Source organism: Oncorhynchus masou, chromosome 26 (genome assembly GCF_036934945.1).
Source record: "Oncorhynchus masou masou isolate Uvic2021 chromosome 26, UVic_Omas_1.1, whole genome shotgun sequence".
NCBI classification, from domain to species: Eukaryota; Metazoa; Chordata; class Actinopteri; order Salmoniformes; family Salmonidae; genus Oncorhynchus; species Oncorhynchus masou.
In genome coordinates this window covers 893,128-910,589 of record NC_088237.1, presented here as the reverse complement: position 1 = coordinate 910,589, position 17,462 = coordinate 893,128, and the positions used below count along the sequence as shown (strand labels likewise).

The window sequence follows — 17,462 nt, the reverse complement described above, 5'->3', positions numbered from 1 at the left end:
CTTGGAGTTACATTGTTTTAAGTGTTCCCTTTTATTTTTTTGAGCAGTCTATAACATTATGAAATGAAGTCTTCGCACCTTTGAAGAAAATGCAGCCGTGCAACCTTAACAGATGGAAGTTTGTGGTGCATGGGCTAACCTTCCAGCCCAGAACAACCTTTATTCGTCAGGGCATACAGCCAAATACAATGATATGCTGTGGTCTTGTGTTTACCAGGATCCTCTGACTAAGGTAGTTTGCTGTTCATCTCAAACTTGGTCGTTGTTGTTGACCATAAACTTAGCATGTTGATAGAACATTGATTTGCCTCTCAATTAGGAGTTCCAGAAATAGAGAGAGATAATGTATTTTATCAGTGCTGAACTCAATAGACTGTATGCATCATCAAGAGATAACGGTAGGGGAAAACCATTAACGGTGAACTCTGCTGTGGAGGTCACCATTGTTGTAGGATAGTTTGGTCATTTCCTAGGCCCAAACCGAAGCACTGACACCTTCATAGAATGAATGTTTGGCTGACTTATGTTGCACGGACTAAATGTGTATTTCTCTCTTCCTCTTTGCTGTTAATCCCCCTCTATCCAGAAAGCAACATTCACAGCATGTTTCAAATGCAGTAACTACAGTATCTCTGGCACAGAGATCCTATTAAATTACTTGAGGGGATGGGTTCATAACCCTCATAATTAATGTGCTGATAATGGCAACGATTTTGGTAAAGGAGAAGTCCAAACCATCTGATTGGAATGAATAGCATTTGCTTTTACTTATTCAGGAAAATTTAAGGCATATGAGATATATCAGAAATTGTATAATACAATAGTGTTGACAATATTTATAATATAAATGCAGCATGTACAGGTTTTCTACCTATTTTCTGTATAAATACACAAAAGAAACGTCCTCACTGTCAACTGCGTTTATTTTCAGGAAACTTAACATGTGCAAATATTTGTATGAACATAAGATTAAACAACTGAGACATACACTGAACAAGTTCCACAGACATGTGACTAACAAAAATTTTATGTGTCCCTGAACAAAGGGGGGGATCAAAAGTAACAGTCTGTATCTGGTGTGGCCACCAGCTGTATTAAGTACTGCAGTGCATCTCCTCGTGGACTGCACCAGATTTGCAAGTTCTTGCTGTGAGATGTTACCCCACTCTTCCACTTAGGCACCAGCAAGTTCCCTGACATTTCTGGGGGGAATGGCCCTAGCCCTCACCCTCCGATCCAACAAGTCCCAGACGTGCTCAATGGGATTGAGATCCGGGCTCTTCGCTGGCCATGGAAGAACACTGAAATCACTCACAGAATGAGCAGTATGGCTGTTGTCATTCTAATGCTGGAGGGTCATGTCAGGATGAGCCTGCAGGAAGGGTAGCACATGAGGGAGGAGGATGTCTTCCCTGTAACGCACAGCGTTGAGATTGCCTGCAATGACAACAAGCTCAGTCTGATGATGCTGTGACACACCGCCCCAGACCATGACGGACACTCCACCTCCAAATCAATCCCATTCCAGAGTACAGGCCTCGGTGTAACGCTCATTCCTTCGACGATAAATGCGAATCCGACCATCACCCCTGGTGAGACAAAACCACGACTCGTCAGTGAACACTTTGCCAGTCATGTCTGGTCCAGCGACAGTGGGTTTGTGCCCATATGCGTCATTTTTGCCAGTGAAGTCTGGTGAGGACCTGCCTTACAACAGGCCTACAGGCCCTCAGTCCAGCCCCTCTCAGCCTATTGCGGACAGTCTGAGCACTGATGGAGGGATTGTGCGTTCCTGGTGTAACTCGGGCAGTTGTTGTTGCCATCCTGTACCTGTCCCGTAGGTGTGATGTTCGGATGTACCGATCCTGATCGTCGTGGCAGTGGCAGACCACGTGTAACAACATCTACGTGTTGTTACACGTGGTCTGCCACTGCGAGGACGATCAGCTGTCCGTCCTGTCTCCTGTAGCACCGTCTTAGGCGTCTCACAGTACGGACATTGCAATTTATTGACCTGGCCACATCTGCAGTCCTCATGCCTCCTTGCAGCATGCCTAAGGCACATTCACGCAGATGAGCAGCGACCCTGGTCATCTTTCTTTTGGTGTTTTTCAGAGTCAGTAGAAAGGCCTCTTTGGTGTCCTACGTTTTCATGTGACCTTAATTGCCTACTGTCTGTAAGCTGTTAGTGTCTCTTAACGAACGTTCCACAGGTGCATGTTCATTGTTTATGGTTCATTGACCAAGCATGGGAAACAGTGTTTAACCCCTTTACAATGAAGATCTGTGAAGTTATTTAGATTTTTACGAATTATCTTTGAAAGACAGGGTCCTTAAAAAAGGGATGTTTTTTTGTTGCTGAATTATATGTAACCTCCCGGTTCTAACTCCTTTCTGAGGCAACCAATCAGCAGTCATTGACACAATGCAATCTTCTTTTTTTCTGAGACACAATAACATCCACAGCAGTGTTCGTTGACTTATGGCCTCTCTCACAAATGGACTCGTCAAAAATGTTGAACTTTCTAGGTTTGGACGGGGTGCACATGTTAAACAAGCTAGTTAACAGTGTAACGTAAACTAACTCACTTTTGTACATCGAGCAATTGACCTTATTTTAGCGTCCAAAAAACGTAATACTTCCAGATCAACTGTAATATCAATTCCGTTGTAAAGCACAATTACTCTCCTTTCCAACAAAATCAATGACGAGACCTTCATGATGCCCATCTCTGCATGATCCAAGAAGACAATGAACTCCGTTGGGTCTTTATAAAAATGGCGGGTGGGGAAGCGAAACCTATTGCGTGATAGTGAGGAGAGATGTCGTGTTGGGAAACAGCTTTTTTTTCACTCGATCTGTCCAACTTATCACTTTATCGCCTCTAAAATGTAAATAAAATACTATAAAGAGTTTATATAATGTGTCATTACATACCTATTTGAAGGTTTGTGTCGAATTTGAATCGGGTTTTAGGCGGTGCTAAAGTGATCTTCAGAAGTAAACAGCGGCTTTTGAGAGTCATGATATAGCTTGCAGTGATGACGCAAAAGAAATACTTGGTATCCCCCTTACCCTGTCCCTTTCTTGTTTTTAAGCAGTGAGAGAAGTTCTACACCTGGTGGAGAGAGGCTGTAAGACAGAATTAGTTGCTTCGTGCTTGCTGTACGTTACGACATGACACGTCACGATGTACAGAGTCGGAGGTGTCAGTTTTTTCCTACACTATAGAGCCATTACCATGTCAATCAATGCAATAATAGAAACGTAGTTCACGCCACAGATTTCGATGTCAACACAGTCGCTGCATTAGTTTTCTTTGCAGGCTAGTTTGAATGTCGCGGTTGCGCACATTTGTAAGGAAGGGGGTTAGTTTACGTTACATTGCTAACAGGACGAGAGCTAGCATAGCTAACAATTTAGCATGAGAACTCTGTTAAAACAAGCTAAATACACTTCACATTATGACACACGATATGTCATTACATTGTACATTAGTTAATACATATTCTGTGACAATTTGGATGTAATTATTTCAAAAGAAAGTCTTTATCTGGGAAAGGAGTGGAGAAGTGGAGAAGCATTTCTTACCTAACGTTACCATTAATTCCATCAGCACAAAATAGTCTGAGGGAATATGGTGCGCAAAAATAATACACCAGCTGGGGTGCAATACGGTCAACAAACCACACGATGTCAGTCAAGTACCCTTGAAACCTGTCAATAGGAATAATTGAAACTAAGACCTATTCAAACATTAACTCAATAACATGAATTCAATGCTTATGAAACTAATTTTGGAGAGCTAAACGTATAAAACAGGATAGTTCTTACTCTTACAGACCATACGTGTCTCCATGTTGTTTTTGGAAAGATGTGAGTGATACAATATCAGTACTTGTTGCATTTGCAACTCTTTCAGCCAGTATATGGCTGTGGATGCATAATGCATTGTTTGGAACATGGAATGTTGGCAGTAAAAAAACAATTAATATATTACATTTAAACTTAATTTAACTAGGCAAGTCAGTTAAGAATAAATTCGATGCTGGGCCAAATTCAACACGGATGCCTCAAGCACAGATGCAGTGCCTTAGACCGCTGCGCCACTCGAGAGCCCCATATATACAGTACCATTCAAAAGCTGCAAGACATTTCCAAGAAACTGAAGATCTTGTGCAAAGCTGTGTACTCCTCCCTTCACAGAACAGTGCAAACTGGCCCTAACCAAAATAGAAAGAGGAGTGGGAGGCCCCAGTGCACAATTGAGCAAGAGGACAAGTATATCAGAGTGACTGTGCAAAGCTGCACTCGCTGCCCTCTCCTTGCCACACTCAAATGTGAAGGTTGAACGGCTATTCAGCCAAATGAGTGTGGTCAAGTCAAAGTTAAGAAATAGAATGTCACTGCACACTCTCAACTCCATACTCCTGGTGCTGTACGGACTGAAGGTGGCTGGTGATTCCTGTTACCAGCATAAACTACCAAGTGAAGTTCTGCAGCAGTTTGGCACCACAGCAGCGTACAGCTTTAAGGCCACTCCATCCTCTTCTGCTGGTTCCAGCTCCGTGACAATGCAGTTGGACAGTGAAGATGAAGAGGATTTCCTTGCCAATCTATGATTCATCATATTTACAGTACGTATGCAAGGAGTGGACTTTCTGGAACTGACGGAGACACACAGCTGATGGTGGCAGTGTGCACTGCAGTGTGTGCGAGAACAGTGGCAATATCTGGAGGAAACCATTGAGCAGCTAGCCAGCCAAGCAGCACAACAACCTGGAGAGATCTGGAGAAAGATGCCTAGCGCACACATCATTATTTGAGTTAAGTTGCTTGTTCAATAAGATAGCATATATACCTTGTTTTTAGCTTGTACCTATAATTGTTGATCAGTTAGTTAGCATGTTAACTACCAATACACTGCTTAAAAATGTAATTGTTAAGAATGTGTAGGTTTACTAGTTGAAAATAAAATAAATTAAATGTAATTGTTCAATAATGTGTAATAGTTTAATAATTAAATGTGTTGTGTTTAAAAATAAAAATATCTGATCATATCAAATGTGTTGTGTTTATATTACTTTTACATATACAAATATATGATAATAAACAAACAAATCTAAACTAACAAACAACTAGAGATGATTAGAAAGTTTAAAAAGCAAAAGTGACAAAGTGCTTCTCTGCTGGCAAACTGGATCTTCTGTAGAGGCAGCCTCTGCTCGGACCACTACCAGGAGTACACCCGCCGTTTTCGATCACCCTCCTGAGGGCCGAGCGACTGTTTCACCTCAGACAGGAGACCAGGAGCGCGCAAGACTTTGCCTTGGAGTTCCGGACCTTGGCTGCTGGTGCGGGATGGAATGACAGGTCCCTGATGGACCACTACCGATGCAGCGTCCGGGAGGACGTCCGCAGGGAGCTAGTTTGTCGGGACACCACACTCTCCCTCGACGGGCTTATAGACATGTCAATCCGACTGGACAACCTGCTAACTCCCCGCGGGCGTTCAGAGGGGGTCCTGTCAGTTCCACCTCCCAGCCCTCCCACTCCAACTCTGATGGAGTTGGGAGGAGCTGCATCTAGGGGGACCGGGGGAGGAGGCTCCTCCTGCACCAACTGCGGCCGGAGAGGACACACTTCGGACCGGTGCTGGAGGAGTCCGTCTGGGAGTCGAGATGGCAGGCAGAACACTTCCCCAGGTGAGTAGGCACCAAACTCACTCAGAGCTCCCTGTTGGTCACATGTTTTTTTTCCCCCTGCGTTTTTCTCCCTCTCTCCAGCATAAGGCGCTAGTCAATTCAGGAGGAGCTGGGAGTTTTATGGATCACGGACTCGCCCGTAAGTTGGGGATTCCGTTGGTGCAGATAGACCCACCCTTCCCCGTCCTTAGATAGCTGACCGTTAGGGTCAGGGCTGGTCAGGGAGGCCACGGTTCCGCTGGACATGGTAACGCAGGGGGATCATAGGGAGTGGATCAGTTTCCACCTTATCGATTCACCTGCATTTCCAGTGGTGTTGGGGATTCCCTGGCTGGCTATTTACAATCCCCTCATTTCCTGGAGACAGGGGGCTCTTCAGGGGTGGTCAGAGGAGTGTTCAGGTAGCTGTATAGGAGTTTCCATCTGTGCCACGTCGGTGGAGAGTCCAGAACAGGTTTCCACTGTGCGCATTCCCCCCGAATATGCCGATTTGACTAACGCTTTTTGTTAAAAAAAGGCGACCAAATTACCACCCCATCGACGGGGGGATTGCGTGATAAACCTCCAGGAGAACGCTGCACTTCACAGGGGTCATGTGTACCCATTGTCACAGGAGGAGACGTTGGCTATGGAGACATATGTCACGGAATTTCTGAGACAGAGGTACATTCGGCCCTCCATGTCACCCGTCTGCTGAAGGGGGGGCCGGTGCGTTTACGGTGGTCGGCCGAGGCAGATGGAGCTTTCAACCAGTTGAAGGCGTTGTTTACTGACGCGCCCATGTTGGCGCATCCGGACCCATCGTTAGCGTTCATAGTGGAGGTGGATGCGTCCGAGGCTGGGGTCGGAGCCGTGCTGTCACAGCGCTCAGGCACGCCACCGAACTATGATGTGGGGGGCCGGGAGTCGCTAGCTATGGTAAAAGCCCTGAAGGTGTGGAGACACTGGCTTGAGGGGGCTAAGCACCCTTTCCTCATCTGGACTGACCCCCGCAATCTGGAGTATATCCAGGCGGAGGTGAGACTGAATCCTCGTCAGGCTAGGTGGGCCATGTTCTTTACCCGATTTAGATTCACAATCTCTTATAGACCAGGTTCCCTCAACACTAAGGCCGACGGTCCATCGATCCTACTACCATCCTTCCAGCTTCTAGGCTGGTGGCTCCGGTGGTATGGGAGGTGGACGCGGACATCGAGCGGGCGTTGCGGTTGGAACCTGCACCTTCACAGTGTCCTACCGGTCTCAGGTACGTGCCGCTTGGTGTCTGTGATCAATTGATTCAGTGGGCTCACACACTACCTTCTTCAGGTCATCCGGGGATTGCGAGGACAGGGCAGGGTCTTAGGGGAAATACTGGTGGACTACCTTAGCCACGGCCGTGAGGCTCTATGTCTCCTCCTGTTCGGTGTGCGCCCAGAGTAAGGCTCCTTGGCACCTGCCTAGAGGGAAGGTACAGCCCATCCGGGTTCCACAACGGCCCTGGTCTCATCTGTCGGTGGACTTTCTTAGTCTTCCCCCGTCTCAGGGGAACTCTACCATTCTGGTCATTGTGGATCGGTTCTCTAAGTCCTGCCGTCTCCTCCCATTGCCTGGTCTCCCTACGGCCCTGCAGACTGCGGAGGCTCTATTTACCCACGTCTTCCGGCACTATGATCGGGGTCCCCAGTTCACGTTTATGGAACGTCTGGGGGTCTCGGTCAGCCTGACCTCTGGTTATCACCCAGAGAGTAATGGGCAGGTGGAGAGAGTGAACCAGGAAGTGGGTAGGTTTCTGCGGTCGTATTGCCAGGACCGGCCAGGAGAATGGGCGAGGTACGTCCTATGGCCGGAGTTGGCACAGAACTCACTCCGCCACTCCTCCACGAACATGTCGCCATTCCAATGCGTGCTGGGCTACCAGCCGGTCCTGGCTCAGAGTGGCATCAGAGTCAGACCGAAGCTCCTGCGGTGGAGGAGTGGGTACATCGCTCTAGGGAGACCTGGCGGGCAGTCCAGGACGCTCTCAAGCAGGCCGGTGGACGGCAGAAGAAGAGCGCTGACCGCCACCTCAGTGAGGCCCCTGTGTTCGCACCAGGGGACAGGGTCTGGCTCCCGACCCGGAACCTGCCCCTCCGCCTGCCCTGCCGGAAGCTGTGGCCGCTTTAAAGTCCTGAGGAGGATAAATGAGGTGTGTTATAGATTACAACTTCCCCTTTTCTGTTTCATTTAGTTTTGTCTGATTAGTTGCACCTGTTTCTTGTTGAGGTTTTGGTTTTGGGCTATTTAATCCCGGTAGGCCCGCCGGCTTTTGTGCAGGCTTGTTTTCCGTTATTTGATGTGTGTGATTTCTGTGGAAGTATTTTGTTCTCGAACCGTTTTCCTCCTGTTATTTTGGACTGGGTCTTATTGCGCCCGTGTGTGTGGCGTTGACCGACACTGTTTTTTGGGAATAAATATTCCACATATCAACTACCCTGCTCTCTGCACCTGACTCCTCCACCCACTACTTCTAGAAGTACATAACACCCACTATGAATTTAAAATGTTTTTTTCTTCTTCTTACGGCGAAGGGGGAACAAACCATACAGATTTTTTAAGACTTGAAAAGAGTTTTCAGAAGACACCTCGGAGGGTTTCATACGTATACTCTTATGGTAGCTGTTGTTGTACCCCATTACTAAATCTTGAACTATATCGATATATCTATGCGTGTTCTGAGCTGTAAAATAGCGCCACATCCGCTCCTTCAGAGTTCTGTTAAAGCGTTCAACAACTGAAGCTTTCAAATCCGAGCCTGTAGCAAAATGTACTATATTGTGCTTCTTCATGAGTTTCTGAAAAGTATTATTTAAAAATTATTTTCCGCCATCAGTCTGAGCCTTCGGCTGTAGCTCTCTGTAAACGCTCCTTACCCCCAGGGTTAGAGGGATTATAATAAATGTTTGTCAACATCTGCTCCGACATCCTTCTTGCCTCTCTGAGGTACAATAGCGTTAATGAGCCACTTTCAAATAACGACAACATTTCATTTTAATTTATTTTATTTTATTTTAAGCATACATTTTGTATTACGTATACAGACAATTCAGAATTTGTTGCAGGATACATGTCCCCGTTTTCTCAACGATCACAGCATGCAACACCCTGTATATTTGGTTTAGATTAACAGGCTTGTGTCGCTGAATTTTTAGAACACACACTTCCGCTATATAAGTATATAAACAACAAATATGATACATGTTACAATTAAATGGTGTTTCAAACAAATAAAGTAAAATCTTAGACAATGTTGTTTCTATTTCTTCAGAATCATCCACAAGACGGGATACCAATTGTGTCCATTGTAGACTCTTGCGCGTATGTCGTACATGATTCATGATTTGTTCCATTTTCATGCCCAGCGCTCTACATTAGTCCCGGAATTGTGGATTGTGTAGAACGATACAATGTTCACTTTATTTTCAATAGTTTGATGCATAACATTTGTAAGTTCTCTCAAAAGATAAAATGTGTTTATTCTCTCTAACATCGTATACACATAGTCGTACACATCTAAATAACAAATTGTCACTCGGTCTCTTGGGGTTTATTGAGCCAGAAAGTCATCACATCAGCCACCACAGCTTCCCTGTATTTGTTGTTGTCCACCAGGGTGTGTCGGATTTCTTTGAGTTTCTCGTGGATGTAGATCGCCTCCTTCAGTTCATGTAGGAAAGCCTCGGTTACCCCGTAAATTCTGGGAATAGACGGCACAAGGCCCATAGACTCCAGGGCTCTGACCAGCGATGGTATAAACCTGCAAGACCAAAGTCTTTTCACCAGCGCCTCAAAATGGTTGAAGAAGTAGTATCTTGGGGGGTCGTTATGAACATTTGAACATCTTGGCCATGTTCTGTTATAATCTCCACCTGGCACAGCCAGAAGAGGACTGGCCACCCCACATGTGCTCTATCTAATTCTTTCTTTCTTTCTCTCTCTCGGAGGACCTGAGCCCGAGGACCATGCCCCAGGACTACCTGACATGATGACTCCTTGCTGTCCCCAGTCCACCTGGCCGTACTGCTGCTCCAGTTTCAACTGTTCTGCCTTATTATTATTGACCATGCTGGTCATTTATGAACATTTGAACATTTTGGCCATGTTCTGTTATAATCTCCACCCGGCACAGCCAGAAGAGGACTGGCCACCCCACATAGCCTGGTTCCTCTCTAGGTTTCTTCCTAGGTTTTTGCCTTTCTAGGGAGTTTTTCCTAGCCACCGTGCTTCTACACCTGCATTGCTTGCTGTTTGGGGTTTTAGGCTGGGTTTCTGTACAGCACTTTGAGATATCAGCTGATGTACGAAGGGCTATATAAAAATAAAAATACATTTGATTTGATTTGATTTGTATAGGCACGAATGCCTGCGCTGGCTGTGGTGATTGACCTCACAACCGATGCATTTTCCTCGTATATACTCTCCAATCACCACATATAAAAGTGTGGCTACAGAGGCCTTGATGGTGTCCACAAAAATAGTACTGACCACCCCATCAAACACATCCTCAGGCTGTGTACATGTAGGGAGTGTCGCGAGTCTTGTCAGGGGGGAGTCAGTACTAGGGGGGAGTAGAATGTTGGGCCGCGAGACATAGAGTCCTTAGGGTCTGGCCCCCATGACGTTTCAGAGTCCTGGTATGTGGTATGAATATCCATGGTATATGCGGAAAGGAAGAACTGGAGGCTTTAAGGGCACTCCTTTTATTGTCGAATCAGTCCTTTGGGTATCAGGACGTGGTTACCGCAGCCGCGTACTTAGTTTTCTTCGGGGGATGACCCTTCTGAGGATGTACCTTCTCTGTGCTCCTTTGAATCATAATCCTCAGGATTCGCATATATTATGTACTTCCTTACATGAACAATGCTCTGCCGCTGTTGGCTCTGTACAAAAAGAGCGTCCAACAACTCTAACATTTTCAATTCCATTAAATCCCAACTTTTAAAAGGAATAAGCATGCGCAACCTAAAATCCCCAGTCAGGCCTCCATCACGAATGTTTTGGTTGCGGGTTTCCTCGTTGCTGATAGAGAACATCATGCAGCCACATGGAAGTCCATTCTTTCTCTTTCTCAAATATGGGCATGCACACATCATCTGGACATTGGGTCATATATCAAACGTTTGACGTGTGCCATCTACTTTATTCTCTCTACTGTAGAACCCAGTTCCTACATTTTAATATATAAATGTTTTGTAACAAACAACACTACACTACATTTTATCTCTGGGACCCTAAGGATGACAAATCAGAGCAAGATTACTGAATGTAAGTACATTATTTACCTTCAGAGGTGAATGTATCAAACCAGTTGCCGTACTAAAAGTGTTTTGTTGTTGTGCACTATCCTCAAACAATAGCATGGTATTTTCTTGCTGTAATAGCTACTGTAAATAGGACACTGCAGTTAGATTAACACGAATTTAAGCTTTCTGCCCATATAAGACGTCTATGTCCAGGAAAGTTGTCTGTTGTTTACAACATCATTCTAGTCACATTATCGCATATTGAAGTTAGATTAACAAGTATTTAAGCTTTCTGCCCATATTAGACATCTATGTCCCGGAAGATGTCTGTTGTTTACAACATCATTCTAGTCACATTATCGCATATTGAGCAAAAACTGTCCCGGTTTAGGGACACCGATCCCATAGAGGATAAATAAAATAGGTTTAGCACTGTATACCATGTTTTCAAATAGTTATGGCTTCCTTGCTTAGGTCACAGTTTGACACTTTTTAAAATGTATTCATACAAATCCATTGATCTTGAGAATTGAGGCGTCATACCTGCCTGGGACCTGAGATCCTCAACAGGTTCTACAGCTGCAACATCGAGAGCATCCTGACTAGTTGCATCACTTGCCTTCTACGGCAATTGCTCGGCCTCTGACCGCAAGACACTACAGAGGGTAGTGCGTACAGCCCAGTACATTACTGGGGCTAAACTGCCTGCCATCCAGGACCTCAGAGGAAGGCCCTAAAAATTGTGAAAGACCGCAGCCACCCCAGTCATAAACTGTTCTCTCTACTACCGCATTGCAAGCTGTACCGGAATGCCAAGTCTAGGACAAAAAGGCTTCTCAACAGTTTTTACCCCCAAGACATAACACTCCTGAACAGGTAATCACATGGCTACCCGGACTATTTGAATTGTGTGCCCACCCCAACCCCCTCTTTTTACACTGCTGCTACTCTGTTTATCACTATAAGGTGATATACAACACCTGTTGTATTCGGCGCACGTGACAAATAAACTGATTTGATTAATCACTAATGCTAAAATCTAAAAAGAAACATTACATCTAAATATAATCTAAAATCTATATGATCTTCTTTACACATTCCAAATGCACACAATAATTTGTTTCTCAGTGCCACAATTCAAACCAATACAGTTATTACTATAAAACTTTTAAAAAAATAATACACACTATTCATTCAAATCAATCACATCAATAGAAGTAATCAGATTACAAGAGCACAATCCGTTTGTAAAGAGGAAAGTCACTTTGAGACATGACTCAGTATCTAAAAACTGACATGAAATTTACTCTGGTCTTTTTTAGATTTAGTCTTTTTAAAGACTAAATTGTTGGATTTGGGTTGAGAAATGCTTCTGGAAAGACTTTTCTTCAGACCCTCCGAGTCCAGGAAGCCAAGCAGGCTCTGCAACTCTGTCCTGGCTGGGCCACGTTGTATCATGACTGAGTTGGGGAGTGTGACGGATGGTTTGGGCTGTGTAGCAGATAGGCCCAGGATTGTCCAGGGTTTCTGTGGACTGGGAGGGGGGCATTTCCTCATCAAAGGTCCCTGCAGTTTTCCAACCTCCCTCACCAGCCTCGCCTCGGCCTCACCCTTTTCTGTCCACCACATGACGAACTCCCTGGGCTCAGAAATGTTCATCGCTGACTTTAAGATGGCCTGTCTCTCCCAGCCTTCTGCCAACACTTCCTCTATCTCGGTTAGTTTAGTCTCAAAGTCCATGTCCATATCCTCTATCTCCTTCATGGCCTGCTCCTCTCTCAGTCTCAGCTGCTCTCTGAGCTCCTCAAACTGGGAGCTTATCTCGGCTTTGAGTCTGACGTTTCTCTCCCGCGTGTTCGCCGTGATGCCTCGCTCGCTCTCCAGGAACCTGACCACCATGTTGATATCCTCTTGAAGGTAGATTAAGTCAGAGACTAGTTTCTCCATGACATCATCTTGCGCCTCTTTCACAGGTTTGAACTTGTGTCCTGCGTGGGCTCTCCCGTCTCTGCATACAACACAGATGAACCGTTTGTCTGTATCACAGAACAATTGCAACATTTCATTGTGTTTAGAACACATGTGTTGTCCTGCTGTGGTTCTCTGTCTCCATTCACCATGATCGGAAGACTGTTCCACCCCTTCAGATTTAGGTTTAAGTCTAGGTTTAGGTTTAGGCTTGTTGATTTCAAAGGTTGAGTCTCTGAATAGGCAAGATCCGCACAACGGACATTGCTGGAGGGTCTTCAGGCTTTGTTGGATGCAGCTCTTACAGAAGGTGTGCTGGCAGTTGAGAGACACAGGCTCAGTGAAAACCTCTGTGCAGATCGAACAACGGAGGTGGTCTGTGAGGGGAGAGGAGGCTGTGGCCATACTGGAATGACTGCAGACGTGTCAGAAGTGAGAGAAAAGGAAGGTGCCTACCTGAGCTTTCTGTAGATCCTCCTACAATGAGAAAGAAAGTGTAGGAGTGTCTTAGCCTGGGTACCAGTCTGTTCATGCCATCATGCCACTCATTGACACTACCCTTTGCATGACAAGGGCAAGGGAAAGGAAGAGGAAAGGGGCATACCTAGTCAGTTGTACAACTGAATGCAATCAAGGATTTGGATTGAAGCATACACAGATCTGGGACCAGGCTAGGAGTATCTGGTTTGAAAGCATGAAGAAAAGTCGACTTTGCTCTCTAAATATCATACAGTAATTGTTATATAGCACTATGGGAATCATTATATGACCCGGGGTGTGGTCCTTTACAGGAATCATGCTGTAACTGCCAGAAAATGAATGTCGTAACATTATAAAATATGTTTCCCCACCCTTGAAGAGAATGCAACAATGCACAGATCCAGAAAGGGATATAATGTATCTATATCAATGTCTTTATCAGTGCTGAACTCAAAGCGATATTGCCTGTATGTGTCAGAAGGATGGAGAAATTGTGTGCGCACTGACAAATCATGAGGCAAATTGTTCTAAAAAACAGCACTTTGCCGCTCTTTTTTGGCATCTATATATTTTATTATACCAAATCGAAAGTGGTTGAAAAGGGCTGTGGCAAATGTCAGGCCAACTCTTATTTTATTTCAGTCAGTTACGTATATTGGTTCATCTTGTAGACAGTAAGTTACATTTATTCGCACTTCACAATAGTATCTTGTATGCTAACGTTAGCTTTTTGGTTCCTGCTGGATGCAACCCCAGTGAACATTGTGCCTTTTTAGCTAGCTGCTTGCCATTATTAATTATGTAAAAAAGACAATCAATAATAACAATTGTGTATAAGCACATAGGAATACTTCTTAACAAATTATTGAGCTTTTTATTTCATAACTTAAAAGTGTCTGGCTGTGAGTGACTGACAGACTGTGAAACTCAATCTCCCATGATTCCGTAGTACTGGAACTGACCATTGTGTTCGTTCTTATTATACCTGTGGTTGTGTTAAATACTGCACCCAACTTAAAATGAGCAATTACTCTGCATATAATACATAACACATAACAGAATAAACTAGTTAGCCTTTTAATTAGATATTTGATGGCGTAGCTAGTTTATTTATGGCCTGTGTGTCCCATATAAATATGATTCCATAGCTTGTCACGTCCTGATCGTAGATTGCTTTGTATATTTCTATTTTTTGTTTGGTCAGGGTGTGATGTGGGTGGGCATTCTATGGTTGTATGTCTAGGTTTTGTATTTCTATGTTTTGGCTGGGTATGGTTCTCAATCAGGGACAGCTGTCTTTCGTTGTCTCTGATTGAGAACCATACTTAGGTAGCCTGTTTTCCCACTGTTAGTTGTGGGTGGTTATTTTCTGTTTAGTGTTTTCACATTGCAGGACTGTTTTTGGTTATTCCTCTTGTTATTTTGTATTTGAGTGTTCAGTTCAGTATATTAAATATGAACACGTACACCCCTGCATTTTGGTCTGACGATTCCTCTTCTTCTTCCTCCGATGAATGCCATGACATAGCTGCACTGGTGTCTGAACATTTTAAACTGCTGTCTGTATACCAATTGTGTAAATGTGAATATAGTTAATAAATAATAATTTGAGCGTTGTTCTCACCTAAGATCTTAATGTATTAAAGCTGATAAATAACAAAACTTTTTAGTGTTAACTGTGGAGGCCATGCCTTTTGCTTTTGCACAATATAACACAGTTCCCACGATAATGAAAATCAATCATCCATAATGTCTACCAATTTACTTCTGTCATGAGTGAACCTTCTATATACAGTTGTGAACCTTCTATATAGGTTAGAGTCATTAAAACTCGTTTTTCAACCACTCCACAAATTTTTTGTTGACAAACTATAGTTTTGGCAAGTCGGTTGGGACATCTACTTTGTGTATGACACAAGTAATTCTTCCAACAATTATTTACAGAAAGATTATTTAACTTATAATTAACTGTATCACAATTCCAGTGGGTCAGAAGTTTATGTACACTAAGTTGACTGTGCCTTTAAACAGCTTGGAAAATTCCATAAAATTATGTCATGGCTTTAGAAACTTCTGATAGGAGGTGTACCTGTGGATGTACAGTGGGGTCAGTCAGCCACCAATTGTGCAAGTCTTCCCACTTAAAATTATGAGAGAGGCCTGTAATTTTCATCATAGGTACACTTCAAGTACGACAGACAAAATGGAGAGAAAAAAATCCAGAAAATCACATTGTAGGATTTTTAATTTATTTATTTGCAAATTATGGTGGAAAATAAGTATTTGGTCAATAACAAAAGTTTATCTCAATACTTTGTTGGCAATGACAGAGGTCAAACGTTTTCTGTAAGTCTTCAAGGTTTTCACACACTGTTGCTGGTATTTTGGCCCATTCCTCCATGCAGATCTCCTCTAGAGCAGTGATGTTTTGGGGCTGTTGCTGGGCAACACAGACTTTCATCCTATGAGTCTCTACTAAACTAAATCAAAAGCCTGCCAAATGCCGATCCTCACATGCTGCAACAATCAGTCATTTAGTTTTAGGCAACAAAAAGAGTTTACACAGTGTTGACGCCGAGGAAAGGGGTCTGACTCACATTAAACATGTCCAATCCAAAATTAGATCTAGAATCGGCTTCCTATTTCGCAACAAAGCATCCTTCACTCATGCTGCCAAACATTCCCTTGTAAAATTGACCGTCCTACCGATCCTCGACTTCGGCGATGTCATTTACACAAATACCCTACTCAACAAATAGGATGCAGTCTACCACAGTGCCATCCGTTTTGTCACCAAAGCCCCATATACTACCCACCACTGCGATCTGTATGCTCTCATTGGCTGGCCCTCGCTTCATACTCGTCGCCAAACCCACTGGCTCCAGGTCATCTACAAGTCTCTGCTAGGTAAAGCCCTGCCTTATCTCAGCTCACTGGTCACCATAGCAGCACCCACCCGAAGCATGCGCTCCAGCAGGTGTATCTAACTGGTCACCCCCAAAGCCAATTCTTCCTTTGGCCACTTGTCCTTCCAGTTCTCTGCTGCCAATGATTGGAACAAACTGCAAACATTTCTGAAGCTTGTGACTCTTACCTCCCTCATAGTTAATCTGTAAATAGCCCATCCAATCTACCTCATCCCCATACTGTATTTATTTATTTATCTTGCTCCTTTGCACCCCAGTATCTCTACTTGCACATTCATCTTCTGCACATCCTACCATTCCGGTGATTAATTGCTAAGTTGTAATTTCTTCGCGACCATGGCATATTTATTGCCCTACCCCTCTTGTCCTACCTCATTTGCACATGCTGTATATAGATTTTTCTACTGTATTATTGATTGTATGTTTGTTTATTCATTGTGTAACTCTGTGGTGTTGGATGTGTTGAACTGCTTTGCTTTATCTTGGCCAGGTTGCAGTTGCAAATCAGTACTTGTTCTTAACTTGTCAGGATTTGGCCAGGGTTGTTCCGGGTTTTTGTCAGTAGATGTCCCCATTGTGCTTTTTGTCCCTATGTTTTTCCCTTGATCCCCATTATTATTTGCACCTGTGTCTCGTTTCCCCTGATTGTATTTAAACCCTTTGTTTCCCTCAGTTCTGTGCTCTGTGTTTGTATGTTAGCACCCTGCCCTAGTGTTCTGTGTGCTCTTGTCGATTCCGGTGAAGTTCTTGTGGTATTCTGTTTTTTGTTTTTGTTTATTTTTGGTGAGTTTCTTTTGAGGGCTTTTTGTGTTTTTTCCTACCACCTTTTGGATTTGCCATTTTTTGTTTTTTTAGGATTTTTTCTTTATTAAATACACTGTCTTAAGTACTGCTGTGTCTGCCTCATCTTCTGGGTTCTGCTGTCTATTCGTGGCTCAGTTGGTTAAGTGACTGTTTCTCACTCCGGAGACCCAGGTTCGAAACCGGGTCCTGACAGAAACACAGAGCCAAAAATGAACCCAGAGGCAGCCAGTTCCCAGGACCTTTTGCCACGCTGTCCCACCACCAGGAGACTGTCCAACGCCACGAAGCCGCCCTGGTTCAGCAAGAGGCCTTAATG

General features: G+C 44.1%; 2 protein-coding genes across 5 annotated transcripts in view; both read right to left on the bottom strand.

Moving 5' to 3' along the window:
* LOC135514617 (uncharacterized) overlaps positions 1-3,616 on the bottom strand; it is a 33,342-nt gene extending 29,726 nt beyond the window's left edge. The window contains exons 1-2 of one of the 4 annotated variants that reach the window (XR_010451706.1): positions 3,593-3,616; positions 906-1,589 (exon numbers count right to left, since the gene is read on the bottom strand). The gene's annotated coding sequence lies outside the window, so the exon portion shown is untranslated. The other 3 variants (XR_010451704.1, XR_010451705.1, XM_064938047.1) reach the window with 3 other exon arrangements.
* Positions 3,617-8,719: 5,103 nt separating this feature from the next.
* On the bottom strand, positions 8,720-13,385 carry LOC135514615 (nuclear factor 7, brain-like). Its single transcript, XM_064938044.1, has one exon. The coding sequence runs from the start codon at positions 13,338-13,340 to the stop codon at positions 12,252-12,254; it is 1,089 nt and encodes a 362-aa protein (XP_064794116.1). The 5' UTR covers positions 13,341-13,385; the 3' UTR covers positions 8,720-12,251.
* Positions 13,386-17,462: the final 4,077 nt, after the last annotated feature.